We start from the raw sequence: 23602 nt of genomic DNA on the forward strand, positions 1-23602 counted from the left end.
TTCTGCAATGTTGCCCTGGGTTCATGTTTCCACACCCAGAGCCTAACCTCAACGCCCTGGAATTTAAAGGGACCCAGGTAGGTTCTTATGCAACCTGAAAATTCCCTTGTAAAACATACTTTGGAGCCACTCTGCTAAGGGTGGGGTCTACCTCCCCTTACTCCCTGGCTTTCATTTCGTGTCATGCACCTGGAGGCCCGATGGCCCATTCTGACATCGTGGGGGCGGGGCAGGAGGGCAGAGGTGTGGGAGACTGCAGTGCGGGCTGCGGGGCGCAGAGCAACTGATGCAGAAACCCACCTGAGACGGCGATGAACAGCGATGGCTTCCCGATGGACTGGTCTAGCCTGGGAGGGAGGGAAAGAGAAGGATGCCAGTTTATACCTGGCCCCAGCACTGTACAGATGCCCAGCCATCCAGGGGACAGACAGGTTGATGTGCCTGGCAAGACAGTGCAGTACCCACCCACTCTGGGGACACCCTGACTCTAAGACCTGCCAGGCAACTCCCAAGCCTCCAGAGGGCCATGCTCCTGAGGGGGGCTGAGCAGGGAGCCCAGAGAGGAGGAATCGGTGGCCCGCCTCTCAGAGTGCCTCTCTGGGGAGGAAGTGGGTCAGCCATGGGCAAGGCAGCCTGACACCCCACCTGTGGCCAGAATGGACACGGGCACCCAGCCACACCCTGCAACATGTGGAAGTAGTTTCCAGGCAAGCCCGTGTCAGAGGCACAGTTTCTCCGAGCCTGCGCAGGCCTGGGAGGATGGCGCTGATTCCAGGGGAACACGTTGGCTCCCCACAGTCAGGGTCCCCAGGGGTAGAGGAGGTGGTCAGGAGAACGGGGTGGTTGAGAGGCTAGAACTCAGGTCTCCACCCTTCCCTCCTCCTGGCACTGCTCATCGTGCGGCTGGGGCTGGGCTGGGCAGGACCCGGGCACCCTCCCTGCTGCCCCTTAGCCATGCCCACCTCCTCTGCAGCTCTTTGATGCGCACCATGAGGTTCAGGTGGCCCTGCGAGTACTGCTCGATGACGTCCCGCACGTCATAAGGCTTCCGAGCTTGCTGCGGGACAGAAAGAAACGTGTCACTTTCCCTCCCTGTGCCCCAGCTGTGTGGCTCTAAGTGCAGGCGGTGACAGCATCTGCCCTCAGGAGGCTTGTGAAGACCTGGGAGCTTGACTGTGTGGTGATGGCATAGGCCTGGTCCCAAGCATGTACAGCGGCGGGGCTTGTCCCATCAGCCTGGCCATGGGGCCCTAGGTGGCCCTGGGCCATCAGCTTGGCCTCTCTGAGCCCCAGCTTCCTGCCCACTCACCAGCTGGGGCCTGCCTACTCCCCTCCCTAGGCTACCAGTTCTCAATGGCCTCAAGAAGAGCTGGCCCAGCCAAGGGGCTGAGGAGCAGCACTGTGCCAGGCACTGACCAGGAGGCACAGCTCTGTGTGTCCATCACCCACCAGGACCCCAGATTGATCCTTGACATGCTTACTGGCTATAGCCCCTGCTGTCCTCAGGGCAGGGAGCGGGTCCACCCTGCACCTTCCTGCCAGCTTATGCCAGGCAGCAGGGGTGGCCCCAGATGACAGCCTCAGCCTGCAGTACTTGCTGCCTGCCAGTGACAAACATCTGCTTGGGCTCCCCTAGTGGGGCTGGGGCCACGTGAGGCAAGGCAGGTGACCCCAGGGCTCCCAGGCTTGGTGCCAGCTCCGGACAATACATGGGACTCAGGTAACATCTTGAAACCACAACAGAAAGCAAAGCGTCTTGTGATATGAGCAACTCCCGAGCCGCATTTGTGGCCTTGCTCCCAAGGGCCTCACCCAGGTGGAGCAGCCAGGCTGAGTGGGGGTTTGATGGCCTAGGAAGGCCTTGGCCCTATAGGCAAGCCAGCATGCAGGATGAGAGACTGCCTCTATCCCGAGGGGCCACTGGGTGACTGGGTGGGGGCCAGGGCAGTCATCATCAGTCCTCAAATAGCCTCCTTACCTCTGGGCTAGGGGTTTTCCTGCCTTTTTCTGGGGAATTTGCAAAGCCCAAGAGACAAGACAAGCAGCTTGGTGGGGAAGCACAGAGCAGGGCTAGCCCAAGTCAGAGGGAGACAACAGAGGCCGAAGCTCAGGTGCTGTTGAGGGCCCAGGCTGGGTCTGGGAACATGCCGTCCCTGCCCACCTGCTACCTCTCTCTGGGGTCCTACTTCTGAGATCAGGGTGACCTTAGCCTGAGGATGCAGCCACTTCCACATGGGCAAATTGCAAGTTCCCAGATGGGGAGCCCCTGAAGTCAGGTCTCCACATACCCACTTTCAGCTCTAGACACACTTCTGACTTGCTCAGGGGTTCTGCCACCAGTGCCAGGGGCTTGGAGTTCTTACAGCACAGCCAACATTGTTTTGGACCCCAGGAACCCCAGGGCAGGTCAGAGACCTCCTCCCTACCAAAGGCTGGGTCTCCAAAGTTTAGGGGGTTTCTGTTCCACCTGATACCAGCAGGAGGGTCCTCACTGGCAACACTAGTCACTCTCTGGGTCCTGAACCAGAGACTCTGAGATCAGGGGGGCTGGGGGGGGGGCCCGCATCCTCACAATGCAGTTGTGCCCAACGGAAAGAGGGAACTGCTGCTCCTGAGGCCACACTGGGCACCAGGATTATGGCGTTGCCCGGAAATGACACACCAAGGCCTGTGGTAGGGTCAGGCATGGGGTTGGACTCTAGGCAGACCCTCTGGCCTGTCATGCACTCCGTTTGATAACAGCCATTGAAACGGTACTTATGTACAAGCTAGTGATCACGTCCTAAGTCCTTCTTCTCTCTTCTGTAAGATAAAATACTGAGCCCTGCTTCTCTCTTCTGTAAAGATGGGGATGCTGAGCTCCATTCTATAAAATGGGACGCTGAGGCTTGATCCTCTTCTCTGTAAGTTGGGGTGCTGAGCCCTGTCTCTCTCTCCTGTAAGATGGGATGCTGAGCCCTGTCTCTCTCTTCTGTAAAATGGGATGCTGAGCTCTGTTTCTCCTTCCTGTAAGATGGAGATGCTGAGCTCGCTTCTTTAAGATAGGGTGCTGAGTCTTGATCTTCCCTTCTGTAAGATGGGATGCTAAAACCTGTCTCTCTCTTCTATGAGATGGAATGCTGAAACTTGATCCTCCTTTCTAGAAGATGGGATGCTGAGCCCTGTCTCTCTCTTCTGTAAGATGGGATGCTGAGCCTTGATTCTTTTTTCTGTAAGATGAGATGCTGAGTCCTGTCTTTCTCTTCTGTAAGATGAGTGCTGAGCCTTGATCCTCCTTTCTGTAAGATGGGATGCTGAGCCCTGTCTCTCTCTTCTGTAAGATGGGGTGCTGAGCCTTGATTCTTTTTTCTGTAAGATGAGATGCTGAGTCCTGTCTTTCTCTTCTGTAAGATGAGTGCTGAGCCTTGATCCTCCTTTCTATAAGATGGGATGCTGAGCCCTGTCTCTCTCTTCTGTAAGATGGGGTGCTGAGCCTTGATTCTTTTTTCTGTAAGATGAGATGCTGAGTCCTGTCTTTCTCTTCTGTAAGATGAGTGCTGAGCCTTGATCCTCCTTTCTGTAAGATGGGATGCTGAGCCCTGTCTCTCTCTTCTGTAAGATGGCACTGAGCCTTGATCCTTCTTTCTGTAAGATGGATTGCTGAGCTCTGTTTCTCCCTTTTGTATGATGGAGATTCTAAGCTCCCTTCTGTAAGATGGGATGCTGAGCCCTGACTTGCTCTGCCTGAAGGGAGGGAGTGAGGATGACACAGGATGGGAGTTGAGAAAGGTCAGGGAATCCTAAGCTAGCACCATGCCAGGGCCAGAGTCAGAGCCAGCTCTGGCCGAGCATCTCTTCAGCACTCACTGAACGTGGCATGAGTCATGGTGGTGAGCCTCCTGCAAGCACAGGGCTCTGTGAAGCTGAAGCATGAGGCACTGCTCCAGGCATGCTGGTGAGGTATGGGCAGGTGAAGGGAGGCAGGGCAGCAGAAAACCAAGGCCTGGGAGTCCCTGGGCCACTGTGACCAGGTAGGTGTAGGTGTGTGTGATAGCAGCCTCTGCAGACGCAAGTGCTTTCAAACAGGCCTGTTGTGGGGGAGAGATTATGAGCCTGAGTGTGTTCACGTCTGCAGGCGCAGGGCTGGGGGGGGCCTGTGAGCAGGGAGCTTCCCGTACTTTCAGCCACAGACTTACCTGGTGGAGGGCACAGCCCAAGAAGGCTCAGCAATGTCCGTCGACCACTAGGACCCATGGCCTGGTGGCATCCCAGCCCACCGAGACCCAGCCTGGAGCTGCCAAGACCCCTGCTTGGATCTGGTTAGGGCTCCTGGGGGCCTTTGTCAAGCGGTCCTCTGGTGTTGGGCTAGAAAGCAGCCCGACCTCGGGAGTCTGAGATGAGCCGAGATAATGCAGGCCCGTCCAGACTGATGGTGGACGGGGAGTTTAAGGCAAACGTGAAGGGCTCGGAGGCTCTGGCTCCTAGGGCCAGACACAAGGGTGGCTGGCCAGGGACCTATCGGCCAGCAAGGCAGGCAGGGGGTCACCCGCCACATCAGCAGCCCCTGAGGCCAGTGGGGGTGGGGTGGGTGGGGTGGAAGCAAGCAGACAGGCTGGCGTGGAGGAAGGGAAACAGCCTGTGCGCTGGGCTTGGGGAGACCCTGGAGCTGCACACAGCTCCTCACTGCCAAAGGCTACTGCTCCCCTCACCCTGGCCCCACCCCTCCATGCTGCCCTCAGCAAAAAGAGCCAGCTGGTGAGGTAGGAAGGAGCCTCTGTGCCCTGCAAGGGTCCTGCCGCTGCCAGGTTTCTGCAAGGCTCCCAGGGCTGGGGCATAGGGGAGAAGCAGAGAGTGAGGTGGGGTTTCCCAATCTGCTGCAGAAAGCCTCCAGGGCCATTCTTAGGGTCCTGGCCTGTGTCCTAAGGCGGAAAAGGGGACCCCCGCCTGGAAGGGAGTACGGGGCTCAGTGTGTTCCTCCCCAGGGACCAGCTTTTTTGTCTGTGGCTCAGTGGTGGGGCCTGTTGGGGCTGGTGTGGATGATCTCTCTCTCTCTCTCTCTCTTTCTCTCTGTCCCTCTCTCTTTTTTTGTGTTTGTTAATTGTTTATTTACCAAGAGAAATGATTTCTTGGCCCACATGTTCATGTTTCACAGCTCAGGAACACAGGTCACTGACAAGCTTTTAGGTAATTCAACACTAAGAAATTCTTTATATTCCAAAATCACTCTCAGTCCAAAAAACATCAGCCTTTCTCATCTCAAGCTCTCTTATGGCATCATAAGATCTGTAGAAATCATGTGCCTTTTTTCTTGGTTCAGCCACATCAAACTTAGAGAGAGCTGCAATTCCCAGGTATACAACGAATGCTCCAACGACACGAAATTGCAGACGAGTGGCCAGGAGGCCACAAGACTGGAAGCCGTGGTGGTTATCATCACGATAGGATGTCCTTGGTCTCAGCCTCCAAGCCAGTGTCCTTCCTGGCTGATGGAGAAATGGATGGCTGGACGATCTCTTGACCTAAGCTGGAAGCTGCGCATACCACTCCTGGAGCCGGGCCTGCCCGGGTCCACAAGGGTCTGCATGCTCTGCTGGGTGCCCTCAGACTTTGGAAGCAGCCCCCAGAATGCCCACCTGGTTCAGTTCTGCAAGCCTTGGTGGGCTCTGGCTCTTCCCTGCTGGGACTGCTGTGCACCCTCAGGCCAGGCACCAGCCCCACCCTGGGAGGCTCCCTGTGACCCTCTGTTCTACTGCTGGGGTGACGTCAGCTGCTTCGGCTGTCACGACCATGCTGTTCTGTGGTGAGGTGACACACCCTGGCCCTTCCCATGGTCTCCTCTGCCCTCGGGGGACTGCCCTGCCCAGACCCGAGTCCCAGGGGGGTTCCTGCAGCCCCTTCCCTGCCTGGGGAGAGCACTGGTGCTGCCAGGAGGTCGGCCCCTCTCTCCCACTGCCCCCGAGTGAGCTCCCTGCTCCAGCAAGGCTCTCTATGCCAGAGCCAGTGAAAGGAGACAGTCCCAGAATGGAGACACATTGGTCCACGGGGCTGTCAGATCCCCCTGAGAACATGTCAGACAGATCTCTGGGTGCTGGCCAGCAGTGGCATTTATCATGACTTTTATTTCGACTGCAAGAGGTCCCAGGCCCTGCTGGGAGCTTCGACACAACTTGGTTCAGTTGAGTCATGAACCTCCCGCTCCCCTGGGGGGATATGGGCAGCAGGACCAGCTGAGAAACACCACCATGGGAGGGCTATGCGTGCAAAACCCCCTGGAGATGGTGGCCAGTGGCCAGGACGAGGGGCTGAACACTGCTCTTGGCAAGGGCCTGGCCAAGGGCTGTTCTTGAGGCTCAGAGTGACAGTGGGCCTGGCGGGTGCTGGCCCAGGGTTGCTGTGGGCGAGGCCTGGGTGAGACACATGCACACAATCGTGTGCCAAACCCTGAGGCTCTTGTTCCCTTCATAGCCAGGGTCTGCACCCAGACCGCCCTGCAGAGCCTGAAGGCTGCAGCAGCTCCAGGACCAGGGTGGGTGGAGGCTGCACCAAGGAGACTGTGGGTGGGGCTGTGTCAGTCCTGGGGCCTGGCATGGAAGGCATGGCGACGGGGGGACCAGATCTGAACTCCACCGTCGGTCCGTCCAGACGGGCCTGCATTATCTCCACTCATCTCAGGCTCCTGAAGTCAGGATGATCTTTCCAGCCCAACCCCAGATGACCACTTGACAAAGGCCCTCATGAGCCCTAACCAGATCCTGGCAGGGAGCTTCGTGGCTCCAGGATAAGTCTCAGTGGCTGGGATGCCACCGGGCTGCGGGTCCTTGGTCAGTGAGCATTGCTGAATCTTCTTGGGCTGTGCCCTGTACCTGGTGAGGCTGTGGCTGAAGGTGCCGGGAGCTCCCTGCTCAGGGGCCCCACCCAGCCCTGCTCCTGCAGACATGCACTCACTCAGGCATGTCACACGCCCTCTGCTCTGAGGGACTCCAGCAAGTCACCCCCCAGCCTTCCCTGCTTTGTGATCCGTGCCTTCTGGATCATCCGCCACTGAGGGTACATGGTTCCCACGCCTGCACACACATTTCCAAGCCAGGACTCAGTCCCCCACCCACCGCCTCCATCCGAGGAATGTCCCCAAGGCAGGAGGAGGGGAGACCTGCCTGCTATCAATGGTGTTCTCTGCGGGCCATAAACTCTGGGGGCCCCAAGGGGTGACTGTAGAGGTCCTTCCCCTGGAGGAGTTTGGGCAGCTCATGGAAGCCCTGAAGCTCCAGTCTCACCCGGCTAAGGGGATGCCACCTCTAATGGAGCAGGGTCCAGCCTCCCTCTATCCTCCCAACTCAGAGGGTAGGGGAGCAGGGAACGAGAGTGCCGAGCCAGTATAGGACAGGGCTGGGGGTCTGGGGGACCTACCTTCCCGTCTTGGTGACTCAGGGCAGGCTCTGCACCACCTCTGAGTCATTCTGATGTCACCCTCACATCTCTCACTAACGCTGCCTTGCATGACCCACCCCACGGGAGGACTGAGTGAGCCGCATGGCTGCTGCATTTCTACTTAGCGGAGAAAATGCTGCCTGTGTCCCTGGTTCCAGGCTGGATCTCTGAGGATGTGTCCTTTGAGGGGCCTGCCGTCAGGGGTCTGGTTGGGTGGGTGCTGTGAGGTCTCAGATAGGCCTAACTGTGTGGTTGGGGGCAGAGGCCTTAACAGCCACCACTGTGGGCAAGAGAGAAGCCAGGAGGGGTGTGGGCAGCGGCAGCAGACTGCAGGGGCAGGCTGAGGGCTGGAGGGCTCAGCACAGGGCTCACCTGGAATTTCTTCTTGGCCACAAAGTACTGCATGCGCCGGATGACCTTAATGGTGGCCCGATGGTGTTCCCGCAGCCTGCGGTGGGGAGAGGGGAGGAGACTGTTAGCGGCCACCCCATGCTGGCCATCCCCTCCCTGCCCCTGCACTGCCTGACGACTGGATCCTTCCAGAAACAAGGAGAGTGTTCAACTCCATGGGCTGGAGATACTCAAGCCGTGTCCTAGTGTGGGTTCGAGGGGAAGCTGGGGCAAGAGGCTTTTCAAGGTGAAAGGCTTCACATCACCTGTGAGTGGGAAGGGGACTGTTGCCTCGAGTGTCCTTCAGAAGGGGGTCAGGTAGGAGTCAGGACCCTGGGTTGGCAATGGCTGTGCTGTTAACTCATGGCAGTCATGCTTGGGCCTTCAGGCTCCTTGACAGCAAAATGGGATAAGAGGGTATGTGCTGCTTATGCATACCTATTATAGTGACTCTGAAAAAAAGAAGAAGCGGGTGCATGCTGGTGATGCCCACAGCCCCTTTCAGCTGCTGTGTGCTCTGTAGCCCCAGAAACGGCAAGCACATGGGAAAGTAGGGGTGCAGGACAAATTAACAAGGGAAAGTTACCCCCAGAGCCGCTCTGTTAAGGGGGCTGCATTGTTTTGCCTCCTAAAGTTTCTTCTAGAAATAACGATCCTTTTAGAAACACTATCACTAAAGAAAACAAGGGGGATGATGTGTGTGCATAGAAAAAAGACAGGAAGAAAACCCAGCACCATGGAAGCAGCAGGAGACTGCCTCCGGGAGCTCACACCTGCCTGGCCCTCCTGATGGAAACGCCGGGGACTGTGACTAAGTGATGCCGACAGTGGGGAACAGCTGTGTGAGGATCTGGAGACCAAGAAAGCCGTGAAAGGTGAAGATCCCACGTAGAAAGGAAATGAGCAGAACTGAGCCTGGGCATCTGAGCATTTCCTTGCAGTGCACTTATCCATTTGTAGAGGGGGCATGGACACCGAACAGGGCTAGTGGACTGGTGATAAAAACATGGAGTCCAGAGCCACAGGACACCCAGGATGTGAGGGAACACAATTCTGGTCAGTAGGGGACCAGAGAGTAGTGGTATACCTTTTGCACAACTTCCTCTGGAAATACTCGTGAATTCCTAAGCCACACAGGTCGGTGAGATTCACAGAAACTGAGCAAAATGCAGTTGCCGAGGGGGTAAAAGCTAAGGAGAGTATTCAGTGGATTCATGGGACTTGGAAGAGAAGCTTTGGGGTTTAGAAGCTATCTAGGAGGCATCCCTAGAAACTCAGCAGTGCCAACTTAGCATCACACTAACCCCACACTGTCTCAATCCCTTACTGGAGTAAGGTGCTTTGTGCATAGCAGAAGAAAATTAAATTATCTGTAGGGAGATAATATCCTTGAGATTACACAATTTTTTATACATAAAAGGCTAAAAGCCAAGGGAAAAGACAGACCATACAAACAGATCTAAAGGTGTGGTACTTTCAACAGTCCATTAAGAGATGGAGTCTGTTTTCCTACTAATTGAATTTGGGCTGACCTTGTTACTTTATGTGATGAGAGTGCTAGGGAACTTACACAGTGTATAATTAATGTGCTTTTGGAATGTGGCCCTGCAAACAAGCTTGCTGGCTAGAGAGGCCACATGGAGAACAGAGATGCCCCAGTCAACAGCCAACAGCAAGAGAAAAAAAAATATATATATATATATATAAAATATATATAAATGTATAAAATATATATAAATATATAAATATATATATATATATATATATTTTTTTTTTTTTTTGAGAAAGAGTCTCGCTCTGTCACCAGGCTGGAATGCAGTGGCAAGATCTCAGCTTACTGCAACCTCTGCCTCCTGTGTTCAAGTGATTCTCCTGCTAAGCCTCCCAAGTAGCTGGGACTACAGGCGCACACCACCACACCTGGCTAATTTTCGAATTTTTAGTAGAGACAGGGCTTCACCATGTTGGCCAGGATGGTCTCTATCTCTTGACCTCATGATCTGCCTGCCTTGGCCTCCCAAAGAACTGGGATTACAGGCATGAGCCCCTGTGCCCGGCCCAAAGAAAATATTTTAAGCCACTAAATTTAGGTCTGGTTTGCTATGCAACAATAGGTAACTGATACAGAAATAAGGACTAAGCAATAGGGTAATGTCATATCAATACCCTAAAACATGGCATTAATTTTGGGACCAGGCATTGAACAGAGGCCAGGAGAGGCAGATCACAAGATGTTGGACTTTGAGCATGATGTCATTTGTAATTGGGAGAGACTCTTAGATGTCCTTCAGGAAGGGCAGTGAGTGAATTTTGCACTGGGTAGAATGTGAAAGTTATGGCCAGAGGGCAGACTGATGAATTCAAGATGGGCGTAAATTCACTGTAGTTCCTCCCATTGCAGGCTGGAATCTGTTTCCACCATGGTGGAAATGATCATGTCTTCTGAGGCTCAGCCTCAAGGACCTTGTGGTATCTACTCTCACCTTTTTAGAATTCTGCTGCCTCATGGACACGTCTGAGCTAGACTGCTGGAAGAGCCATGTGAAGGAGAGCTGAGAGACACTAGCTGACAGCCCAATGGCTCCAGACATGTGAGGAAGACGGAGACCACTAAGCTACCCCTCACCACCATCCAAGCGCTGCCATGTAGACGAATCCAAGTGAGACCACCCGACTAGGAAACCCAAACTGCTGGCCCATAGACTTGTGAGCCAACAAATTATGGTGCTTTGCTTCAGAATATTTAGATGAAGACTTCAAAATAACTATGATAAACAGGTTCAAAGAAACAGATGAAAAGATAGAGCATTTTACCAGAGAAATAAAATTTATATATAAATTTCACATTATATATATATATATATATTCACATTATATATATTCTGGAATTATATATATTCTGGAATTATATATATAATTACATATAATTATAGCTACAATGTGAATATATATAAAATATATATAATATATATTTATTCACATATACATTCTGGAATTATACATATTATATATAATTATATCTATAATGTGAATATATAAAATGTATAATAATATATATAATATATATATTTATTCACATTATATATATATTCTAATTCCAGAAAAGTAAGAACCATACTGAAAATGAAGAATGCAATAGGTGGGTTGGATAGCAGGGTGATAGAGTAGAAAAGAATAGCCGTGAACCAGAAGAAAATAGCCAGCTTGGAGCTTGAGAAGCAAATAGACTTAAAGGAAGCGATGAAACAGATGGTAGATTGCATGCATTATAAATGGATTAATATTTCACTTAAAGGATCAAGATTGTCAGGATTAAAAATGACTATATACATCCACTTTAAAATATAAAGATGCAAAAAAAAAAAAGGATGGGAAAGGACAGAAAAAGTTAGGTCATTGTATAACCAAATGAAAACTGGGAAAGGAAAACCAATATTAGAACAGACTTTAAATATTACTAGAGATAAAGAAGAATATGTCATAAGTATAAAAGTGTCAATTCAGCAGGACGAGATCAATTCTAAATTTGTATGCACCTAGAAATACGACCTTAAAATATATAAAGCAAACTGGCAGAACTGAAAGATAAAAGAGAAAATCCACAACCAGGGTGGGAGATTTGAACACACCTCATCAGCAAGTGATAGAAAAGCAGTTAAAGTTTTGTTAAGTCAGAGACAAATTTGAACAGCGTGATTAGCAACTTGACAAACACAGAACACTACCCCCTACCACTGAAGACTACATAAGCTTCCCTAGTGCACACGGAACATGCACCAGAAGAGACCATATGCAAGACGTCAGAAGCAAGTTCCGACACATTTCAAAGAAAACAAATCATGTTTATTATACTCTCTGACTACAGTACAATTAAACTAGAAATCCATTAAAAGAGATAGCTAGGGAATCTCCATATATTTTGGAAATTAAACAATCTAAATAACCCAGGGGTCAAAGAAAAAAATATAATGAGAATCAAACAACGGTTTAAATTAAATGGTAATAAAAATGTAACATATTAAAACTCATAGCTGAATAAGTCCTGAAAGGACAGTGAAAGAAGTGGAGAGAGTGAACCCTGTGGCTTTAAATGGACATCTTAGAGCAGAAAAAAAGCTGACACCCATTTCAAGCAGTTAAAAAAAATGGCAAATTACACCCAAAGAAAGTAGGAGGAAAGAGATAAAGAGCACAGTCAATGAGATTATAAAGTGAACATTATTTAAGGAAAATCGACAAAGCCAAAACTTGGTTCTCAGAAAAGACTAATAAAACAGATGTACTTTTGGGAAGACTGATCAGGTGTGGGAGGGGAGGCACACGATGGCCATCAGGAGTTAGAGACGGAGCTGGAGGTGCTGAGACATTTATTCAGAGGACACTACAAACAAAAACACTTTTGATGACTTAGATAAACTATACAAATTCTTTTAAAAACACAGTGTATAAAAGGACACAAAGGCAACTATACAAATTGTTCAATATTAATTAAATAAGTTAGATTTGGAATTTTAATGATCTTCTGGCAAAGAAAACTCTGTACCTAGATGACATCACCAGTGAATTCTTCCAAATATTTAAGGAAGAGATAATGTCAATTTTACACAAATCTTTTCATAAAAGGTGGCATAACCTTGATATCAAAATATGACAAGGATATTTCAAGAAAGAAAAAAAAAATCACAGGTTAATCTCTCTTGTGAACATGTGTGCAAATATCTTCACCACCACCAGCAAGCTGCATACAGCACCATGCCCAAACACGTGACCCAGTGTGGTCTAATCCACTTGTGCAGGTTCAGTTTACCCTGTAAGGACCAAGCAGTGTAACTCACCACATCAACAGAATAAGTAAGGAAAAGCGGAGTCGACACAGCAGACTGTAGAAAAGCATTTGATAAAACCCGAGACCCCTTCATAATTAAAAACACAACTGTTAAGGTAATTCCATTACCTTAAAAAAAAAAAAAAAACTAAAACAAACAAATAAAAAAACCTCTCAAACCCTAAGCAGACATCATACTTAATAGTGAAATGTGATACACTCTCCTCCTGACACAGGAGGCACGGCAAGGATGTCATAGCTTCTGTTTCACGGTGTCCACGAAGTCCCAACTGGTATGTTAAAATGGTTGGAAAAAGGAGACAGAAGGTATAAGGACTGGACAGAAAAAAAAATGAGACTGTCGTTATTTGCAAATGACATAACCATATATGTAAAACAATTCCTGAGAATCCACAGATAAGCTGTGGGAATTAATACATGAATTTAGCAAGAACACCGGTTTTCAGGATAATATGTAATAATTATTTTACTAGGCCTGGCAGAGCGGCTCGCGTCAGTAATCCCAGTGCTTTGGGAGGCTGGGGTGGGAGGATCATTTGACCCCAGGCGTTTCAGATCAGCCTGGGCAAAACAGTGAGACCCCATCTGTAGAAAAAAATAAATTAAAAAAATAGCTAGGCGTGATGGCGTGTACCTGTGCTTCTGGCTACTCAGGAGGCTGAAATGGGCAGACTGCTTGAGCCCAGGAGCTCAAGACTGCTCTAAATATATATGTATATTTCTATATGCTAGTAACAACCAATTAGAAAATATATATTTCTATATATATGTATCTAAAATATATATATATTTCTATATGCTAGTAACAACCAATTAGAAAATATATATTTCTATATATATATATCTAAAATATATATATATATTTCTATATATATATCTAAAATATATATATATATTTCTATATGCTAGTAACAACCAATTAGAAAATATATATTTCTATATATATATATATTTCTATATGCTAGTAACAACCAATTAGAAAATATATATTTCTATATATATATCTAAAATATATATATATTTCTATATGCTAGTAACAACCAATTAGAAAACAAAAGGATGTTAATTATAACAGCACCAATAACCATAAACCCAGGAATAAGTCTTTTTAAAAATATTTTTCTTTGTAACCCTCTTCCTTTTACAATCTTTATTTTTTTCCCCCTAAGATAGGGTCTTGCTACTTTGGCCAGGCTGGTTTCAAACTCCTGGGCTCAAGTGATCCTCTTGCCTCAGCCTCCCAAGTAGTTGGTATTACAGGTGTGAGCCATCGTGCCCAGCTCTAAAATAAATCTATTTAAAGATGTGTAAGACCACTACACAGAAAAGCACTGAGCATTAGAGGTGCAGATAAAGAAGGACTAACTTGACTTGGGGATATGGTATGTTCATGTATAAGAATACTCGATATTTATAAGATTTTAATTTTCCAAAAATTGAGATACGGCTTAAATATGATTCCAGTCAATATCAGAGTGCTTTTTGTTTATTTCTTTATTTTTCTTTGGAAATTGAGGAGCCGATTCTAAAATATTCCTAACAACGTGAAGGGCCAAGAATAGCTAAGACCATCTTGAAGAACAACAAAGTCAGAGGTCTGACAGTCCCAGGGTTCCGTGAGGCCACAGGGCTTGATTCAGAGCATGTGGGCAGAGAGATGAAAAGTGAGGGCACAGAACAGGGCCGCAGTCCCCAACCCCTTAGGCATCAGGGACCAGTTTTGTGGAAGACAGTTTTTCCATGGATGGGGATGGCAGGGGGCGGGGAGACATGGTTTCAGGATGAAGCTGTCCCAGTTTAGATAATCAGGCTTAGATTCTCAGAAGGATATCACAGCCCAGATCCCTCGAATGTGCCGTTCACAGCAGGGTTTGCGCTCCTGTGAGAATCAAAGGCCACCGCTGATCTGGCAGCGGCAGAGCTCGGGAGATAGTGCTCACTTGCCCACCGCTCACCTCCTGCTGCACAGCCTGGTTCCTAACGGTCCGTGGATGGGTACCGGTCTGTGGCCTGGGGAGCCCTGGGATAGGACATTAGACACAAACACTCCCGTGGCCACTGGTTCCTAGAAAAGACACCTTTGCCATTGAGCTGGTGGAAGATGTTCTCTTCAATACATGGTGCCGGAATAATTTGGACACACATGTGAACACGTATAAAGTATAACCCTTACCACGCACCAGTCACAAAGTTAACTCAGGCAGAGTCGCAGGCCTAACCATGAGGCAGAGGCGGTCGGGCCCGTGGAAGAAAGCGGGAAGAGTATTTTCTCAACTTGGGGTGGGCAGAGACATCTTTCACGGAACACCAACAGTATGAACTGGGAGATTAAACGGTCTGAAAAATCTCCGTGATGTTCTCACGAAGGCCCCCTCCCAGGCCTGACATAGGAGAGGAACTGTCACCCTGGCCTCATGTCCTGGCCTCTTTCCATCACCCCAAACGATCTGGGAGCAGGCAGGGAATGGGGAACCCTAGACGAAGGGCTGTGAGGGGTCCCCTACTGGCCGTGACTGCCAAGTCTGGATGTGGCCCCACATCCTGCTCTGCACAGAGGACTGTGCCCAGCGACTGCTCCACAGGCCGCTAGAAGCTGCTGCAGGTCTCACCTCCTGCCAGCTCCGTGGAACACAGCTGGAGCCTTCACAAGCAAACAGTCCGGCCGGGTCTTCGGCAGGCCAGGGCTGAGGGTGCCGGGCTGGGCCCCCAGCTCTGCTCAGGGCGTGGAGGGAAGGGCCCGGTTTACTCCTTTGGAGGGGTGGTCTCTCTCTCTCTCTCTGTGCTGGGTGAGGCCTGGGAAGGGGCCGAGTGACCTTTCCTGGTAGTGACAGGGAAGAGGGGCAGGGAAGTGCTGGGGGGAGAAGGTCAGGTCCCTGGCTAGGGCTCCACTTTCGAGCCTGTGCCCACGGACTGAGGTGAGGACAGGCATTTCTGTTTTTCTGCACAAATGTTGCCTTTCCCAAGAACACCCTGGCCTGCCATGCCCCCATCCTGTGCCTATAAAACTCACGGGACCCGGTGGGCAGACACACAAGCAGCTGGGCATCAAGGGGAGGTCGGAAGGAACACAGCAGTATAAGAGCCAACTGACGACAGGCCCTGACAGGCCGGCAGACCGGCAGGCCACTGACACAGGGTTTGGCTGGGGAGGACGGAGGAGATCCCAGGCTGCTGAGTGGCCTGACTCCAGGCAAAACCTTCCCACTCCATCTCCCTTCAGGCTCCCCCATCTACCGAGAGCCACTTCCCCTCAGTAAAACCTTACACTCATTCTCCAAGCCCACGTGTGATCCGATTCTTCCGGCACACCAAGGCAAGACCCCTGGGATACAGAAAGCCCTGTGTCCTTGCGATAAGGCAGGGGGTCTAACTGGACTGACGCAAGCTGTCTACGGACGGCCCAAGAGCCCCCTGCACCACACGCCCACTGGGGCTTCCACTGTAAACATTCACCCCTTGACGCTGCCAAGGGGTTGGAGCCCACAACCTGCCTGAGCATATGCTCCCCTAGAGGTTTGAGTAATGGTGAAGAAGTGAGCTGCACCCCCATTACACGCCCTGCGAGGGGCACAGGGAAACCGTTCCCGTGTCAGTAGTGCTGATGCAGGAGCGAGCTGGTAACAGACAGGGGGAAGGGCACAGGCTTTGGGCTCACTGGACCCTGAAGGAAGTGACCCCTGGGCCTTGGTTACAGGAAAGGACCAAGGGGCCGGGGCTGGCGCCCTCCTGCCTGGGCTGGGCCACCCTCCAGGCCTGCGGCTTCCTCACCTGCTGAAGGGTGGAGGGACCCACATGTTCCCCCTTCCTGCCCGCGCCACCCGGCTTGGGAGAGGAGGAAGCGCAGTGCTGCCCGGCGGGGCTTTGGCCATGGGTCGGCTGCTGAGGAAAGCCCTGCTTCATTCATCTCACTCGTTCATGCACCCACTGACCTGTATCTCACTTGTTCATTCATTAATGAACAAGTTATTGTTAATACATTGTGGGTTAATGAGATGAGCTCCCTGCCCCCCCGTCCACTGGTTCATTTGTTAATGCGCCGCCTAAATCACCCATTAGCTCCTCCACGCCTGCCCGCCCGCCCGCCTCATCCACGCACATGAAGTGCCGCTGGGCACACAGCCCAGGCTGAGTGGTCTCGGGGGCTGAGCCCGCTGAAGGACCCGTTGTTTCTGGATAGGTCAAATTCAAAGCCGGGAGCCCCCAGTGCTGCCCAAGCTGGGCTGGGTGGGGGGTGGGGGCTGCTGGGCTGCCCAAGGGGCCAGCGCCACATTCAACACACGTCACTGGGGGCCATCGAGGGACACTGTGGGAAAGCAGACGCAGGAAGTTTCCCGGACTGAGCTGCCCACGGCGGGCTGACCTCGCCACCTGTAGAACAGATTCCCAGGAGCTCGGGGGCCTGGCCTCCGTCCAAGCAGATCCTGAGGCCTGGGGTGGGGGGCTGAAGTGTGGGGGGATGGATGTGACTCCAGGGGGTCCTGGAGCTTGGGCCCAGCACAGCACAGGCTGGGGCTGGGCTCGGAGATGCCCAATGTGGAGGAGGGGCTGGCCTCACCTGTGTCCTGAGCCTTCAGCCCTTCCCAGGACCTCTGTCCACCTCTCCTCCAGCCAGAGTTAAATCAGATGCAAGCTCCTTGCGCCCACCCTGCCTGGACAAGCTCTTGGCCCTGTCTGCAGCAGCCTCTAACTCTGGAATAAGGAATACTTTATCAGCTTTGCCTGGGAGCCGAGATGGAAGGAAAATAGGAAGTAAGAGCTCTCTCCCTCCCTTCCCATGTGCTGGGGTTTCATGCACCTCCCTCCTGCCCGGTGAAGTCCTACACCCGTGTTTCCCAGGAGACACAGGACTGTCCAAGGACGACAGAAGTGTCCCAGGTCAAGGCCTGAGGATTCCCCAAGCTATCTCACCAGCCCTTACTCCCAGGAGATGAGGCTCTAGTGCAGGCCTGGGAGGGGGTGCCACGGGAGCGGGGGTAGGCTCTAGCTGGCTGTTTTCAAAGGCCTGAGCTTGGGGGATTCTCTAAGTCATCACAGTGCCTTTGGGGAGGAACTTTCCCTGGGGACCGCTGCCCTCTGCACCCACCCAGGCTTGTGAGATGAAGAGAGGCAGACTGGTGGGGGTCTTGGCAGAGGAAAGTCAGGGTGCTGGGGAACCCAGGAGACATGAAGAGAGAAACTGAAGTCACCCTATGTCACCTCGTAGATCTGGGGGCCTTGCAGACCTTCCAGACTCTTCCCAGCGCTTATGCCAGCAGACACAAGCACATCATGTGTGTGGTTTCCTGCATCTCCCAGTGTGTTGCTTTGCTTCTTTTTATTCTGAAACAATTATAGATTCCTAGGAAGTTGCAAAACAAAAAAAAAGTACCCAGAGGTCCTGTATGCCCTCTATCCGAGTTGCATGTCCACAGCACCAGATCAACACCAGGAGACTGACGTCGGTACAGCGTGCGTGGCTCTGCCTTGTGTTCACACGGCAGATTCGAGTGATCATCATGGCAGTAAGGAATGGAAGTCCTCCCCACCAGAAACACACCCCTACTGCTCCTGCACAGTCACTCCCACCCTCACAGTCCCTAATCCCAGGAGCCACCATCTGATCTCCGTCTCTACAGCCTGGACATTGAGAACGTCATCCACACGGAACTACACAGCCTGTACCTTTCGGGGAGGCTTTTTCTCCACAGCACAATTCCCATTAGCTCCACTCAGGTGTACCAATGGTGAGTTCCTTTCTCCTGCTGGGTAGTGTTTCAAGGTATGGATGCACCACCGTTTACCTGTTCACCTGTTGACTGATACTCAGATTGTTCTCAGTGTTCGGCTAATTAGGAATGAAGCTTCTATAAACTTTCATTTACAGGTTTGTGTATTAACACGAGTCTTCATTTCTTTGGGATAAATGCCCAGGAGTTAGTTGCGGGGAATGCTTACTTTGATAAGAATACCACATTGTTTTCCCTGAGTGCCTGCAGCCTTTTACACTCCCAGCGGCAACAGATGGGCGATCCTGTCTCTCCACGTCCTTGCCAACATTCGGTGTCTCACTGTTTTTCATTCTAGCCATCCTGATAGGTGTGTAGTGACTGCGCACTGTGGTTTTAAACTCCATTTCCTTCTTGGCTAATGACGTTGACCATCTTTTGATGTTTTTCTTCCCTATCTATATATTTTCTTTGGTGAAATGTCTCTTCACGTCTTTTGCCGGTTTTCTAGTTAGCCTGGCTGATTTTTTTACAGTTGAGTTTTGAGAGTGCTTTATGCTCTAGATGTCAGTTGTTAGATATGTGGCCTGCACATATCTCCTCCAAGTCTATAGTTTGCATTTTTATCCCCTTCACTGGGGCCTTCACAAGACAAATGTTTTTAATTTCAAAGGGGTCCATAAATTTTCCTTTAAGGGATTCTGCTTTTAGCATCCAGAGTGAGAACTCTTTGCCTGTCCTAAATCCTACTTACTCCTCCATGTTTTTCTAAAGGAAAATATAGTTTATACTTCATATTTAAGTCCAACGTCTGCATTGAGTTAATTTTTATATAAAGTGTGACACTTGGGTTAGGGCTTTGTTTATTTGGCCTATGAATGAATGACCAATTGCTCCAGCACTATGTGTTGGAAGAGTAGTCTTCCTCTACTGAAGTTTGTCTCCTTGTCTTAAAATCAGTCAGGTGTTTGCATGTGTCTATTTCCGGATTCCGTGTTCTTTTGTACTGAGCTGTTACCAATATCATACCATGCTGATTGCTTACTCTACAGTAGTCCTTAAAATTGCTAGCATGATTTCTCCCACCTCTTTTTCAAAATTGTTTCAATCTACAGCATGTGTACATTAAATACAGACTAAAATAATATAGTTTAAATATAGATTTAAATGGATTAAAATAAATCTAAACATAGATTAAAATATAGATTTTAGAACAGGTTTGTCCATGTCCATAAGAAACCTTGCTAGGATTCTTGTTAGGAATTATGATATATTTACAGGGAATTCTGGGGTGAATTGAAATTTTCACTACTTTGAGTTTTCCGATTCATGAACATGGAATGCCTCTCTATTTATTCAGAGACTTCTTTCATCAGCATATTGTAATTTTCAGTATATACATCTTTACATGTTTTGTTAAATTATACCTAAGTCTTTTAATTTCTTTGGAGCAATTGTAAATGGTATTACATTTCTAATTCTGGTTTTCATAGGTTCATTGCTAGTGCATAGAAATGCAAGTGATTTTTGTATGCTGATTTTACATCCTGCAACGTTTGGAAGTCCTAAGTTCCAGAAATTTTTATTGTAGATTCCTTGGGGTTCTCTTCATAGACAATTCTGTCTTCATAAATGGGAACCGTTTTAGATACTCCTTTCTAATCTACATGTCCCATTTCTTTTTCTCATCTTATTGCAGTGGCTTGAACTTCCAGTACTATGTTGAATAGAAGTGGTGAGAACAGACAACCTTGCTTTCTTTTTGATTTTAGTGGAAAAGTATTCTGTTTTTCACCATTAAGTGTGATGTTGTGATGTTAGCTGTGTGTGTGTTTTAAAGATGCTCTTTATCAAGTTGGGGAGGTTCCATAATAGATCAAATTAATTAAATTTTGAATGTTGAACTAGCCTTGCATTACCTAGAATAAATCTCTCCTGGTTGTAGTACACAATTTTCATACATAATGTCATATAATTAGTTTTTAAAAACAATGTAGAAAGCTCCCAATAACTCTATATTCAAAATAAGTGCTAGATGGCTGGGTGTGGTGGCTCACACATGTAATTCCAGCACTTTAGAAGGCTGAGGTGGGCAGACTGCTTTGAGATCAGGAGTTCAAGACCAGCCTGGGCAACATGGCAAAACCTCCTCTCTACAAAAACAAACAAACAAAACACAAAATAAATGCTGGACCCTGCTAGCCCCGCCCAACTGTATCCCTGTCTCCCTGTCCTGGGTAACCATTGACCTGAATCCTGTGTTCTTCTCCCCGTTGCTTTTTAAAAAATATAATATTATTGAATCTATATGTGTCCCAAAAAGTCATGTTTCATTTCAGTAATTTAAACTTGATAAGAATGCAGTGGGCTGTTCCTTGGTATTATATTGCCAAGCCTTCCCACATGGTTGTCTGTCACTCTGGCTTCTCCATTTTAATTGGTGTAAAATTCTCTCGTGTATGGGCATTCCGTGTCCACTTACTATCTCTCCTGCTGGGGGGCAAGTGGCTGGTTGCACGTGGAACTTGTGAACAACATTGCAACACACACTCCTGTTCACTCTCACTCATTCACACACCAGACTTCCCTTTTGGTATATACCCAGACGGGACTGTGGGGTCAGCAGGTATGTGAATTCACCATGTTGGAGGTGATGCCAGCCTTTTAAAGCGATCGTCCCACTGTACACTCCCATCAGCAACGTAGGAGAGACCCAGGGCACTACATCCCTGCCACCTCTCCCAGTGATCAGACTTTGTGGTTTATGCCAATGGAGTAATGTAAATGGTTTCTGTAAATGGTGCCTTCTCATACTCACTGGACACATATGTTCCTGTACCTTGAAAGGCAGAGCAAGTCTTAGTCTTTGGCTTATTTTCTGTCTGATAATTTGTGTTTGATTTGTTATTTTAGTTTATATTATCGATTTTATTTATACACACATATATGTAAATATACCAGTTCTTTGTCAATTCCTGTATTGTGAATATCCATTTCTTTGGTAGGCAGAGAACTAAGGGCTCCCCAAAGACGTCTTAGAACCTGTGAATATGTTACCTTATATGGCAAAAGGGACTTTGTATATGTAATTAAGATCATGAACACTGAGATGGGGAGATTGTATCAGATTGTCCAGGTGGGCTCAATTAATCACAAGTCTTTAAAAGTAGACACTCTGGCCAGGCCTGGTGGCTCATGCCTATAAATCCCAGTGCTTTGGGAAGCCAAGGGTAAGGTGGGAGGCTCACTTAAGGCCAAGAGTTCAAGACCAGTTTAGGCAACATAGAGAGACTCTACCTCTACAAAAAAATTAAACAAAATTAGCCAGGTGTGGTGGCACATGCATGCAGTCCCAGCTACCCAGGAAGTTGAGGTGGGAGGATCGTTTGAGCCAGGGAGTTCAAGGCAGCAGTGAGCCATGATGGTGGCACTGTACTCCAACCTGGGTCACAGAGCAAGACCTTATCTCAACACCACCACCACCAATCAACACCACCACCACCACCAACAACAACAACCAACACCGCCACCAACCAACACCGCCACCAACCAACACTGCCACCAACCAACACCACCACCAATCAACACCACCAACACCAACACCAACACCAACCAACACCGCCACCAACCAACACCACCACCAATCAACACCACCACCAATCAACACCACCAACACCAACACCAACAACAACCAACACCGCCACCAACCAACACCACCACCACCAACACCAACAACAACCAACACCGCCACCAACCAACACCGCCACCAACCAACACCACCACCAATCAACACCACCAACACCAACACCAACCAACACCGCCACCAACCAACACCACCACCAATCAACACCACCACCAATCAACACCACCACCACCAACACCAACAACAACCAACACCGCCACCAACCAACACCGCCACCAACCAACACCACCACCAATCAACACCACCACCACCACCACCAACACCAACAACTAACGCCGCCACCAACCAACACCGCCACCAACCAACACCACCACCAATCAACACCACCACCAACACCAACAACAACCAACGCCGCCACCAACCAACACCACCACCACCACCAACCACAGTGGAGACCCTCTCCTGGATGTGGTCAGAGAGAGCTGTGATTAAAAAAAAAAAAAAATGTCAGAGAGCGGCAACATAATGGCTCTGAAGATAGAGGAAAGGGTCAAAGGCCAAGAAATGCAGACAACCTCTAGAAGCCGAAGAAGGTAGGGACACAGAACCTCCCCTAGATCCTCCAGCCCCAATGACACCTTCCAGCCCCATCAGACCCAGACTGGACCTCTGATTGACAGAAGCGAAAGATAATAAATGCGTGTTATTCTGATGTGCGCTGCTGTTCACCTGTTAAAGCACTCCCAGGAAACTAATGCGATCCCCAGTTGTCAACTTTTCACTTTCTTTATCTTTGGATTAGGAGGGATTCTTATTTTATAGAATCAAATTGACCAATATTTTTCTCTCATAGTCAATGCTTCTGTGTCTTGTAAAATAAATATTTCCCTATGCCAAGTTATAAAAGATACTGATAAACTTGTATTATTCACTAAGAGTTTTAAGGTTTGCTTTTGACATTCAATTCCTAGATCCACCTGGAGTCAGTGTTTGTAGACTGTATGAGGTGGGGGCCCAACTCTATCTTTCTCCTTCTGGATGTGACGATAGATTCCAGCAACGTGCAACGCCTCCTCGGTCACACACCAACATCCCACACTCATGTGGGTCTCTTCAGGGCTATCTTGTCCGCTGGGCTAATTGTCTACCTTTGTGCCTACACTGCAACATCTTAGTTACTGTAGCCTCTTCTACATCCTGGTGTCTGGAAGGCAAGGCCCTTCCTTGAACTTCTTGGCAAGGTCTTGGTGATTTTTATTGAGTTCTTTATTCAGCCATAGAAATTTTAGACTCATCATGTTAAGTTCCCTGAAAAACCCACTGGAGGATGCCTGGGCTGCAGGTGAGAGGCTGGGGTGGTGAGAAAGCCCGGCAGAGGCTTTTTCTGGCACCACTGCCTGTGCCCACCACATGCGAACACACAGACATGGAATGGGCACACCCCTCCAGGACCGCGATCCAGATACACGGCACGGCCAGCCGGGCTCTGGCAGTCCACATCCTTGCCGATTCTTGGATTGTCTGTTTTGTTTTAGTCATCCTCCTGGGTGTGAACCTCACTGTGATTTTGATCTGTACCTCCTAATGACTGCTGAGGCTGAACATGCGTTC

At 49.4% G+C, this 23602-nt stretch overlaps 1 protein-coding gene across 5 annotated transcripts in view; it reads right to left on the bottom strand.

Moving 5' to 3' along the window:
- Positions 1 to 23602, bottom strand: part of KCNQ1 (potassium voltage-gated channel subfamily Q member 1) — a 403111-nt gene that overhangs the window by 72771 nt on the left and 306738 nt on the right. For 3 of the 5 annotated variants that reach the window (XM_078341766.1, XM_003734333.6, XM_078341764.1), the window contains 3 exons: positions 7780 to 7855; positions 963 to 1057; positions 301 to 347 (listed from right to left, as the gene is read on the bottom strand). In XM_078341766.1, coding sequence (XP_078197892.1) covers positions 301 to 347; positions 963 to 1057; positions 7780 to 7855 — 218 coding nt within the window. The remainder of the gene's footprint in view (positions 1 to 300; positions 348 to 962; positions 1058 to 7779; positions 7856 to 23602) is intronic. The other 2 variants (XM_035263711.3, XM_078341765.1) reach the window with 1 other exon arrangement.

The sequence above is a fragment of the Callithrix jacchus genome, chromosome 10 (assembly GCF_049354715.1).
Source record: "Callithrix jacchus isolate 240 chromosome 10, calJac240_pri, whole genome shotgun sequence".
Taxonomy (NCBI): domain Eukaryota; kingdom Metazoa; phylum Chordata; class Mammalia; order Primates; family Cebidae; genus Callithrix; species Callithrix jacchus.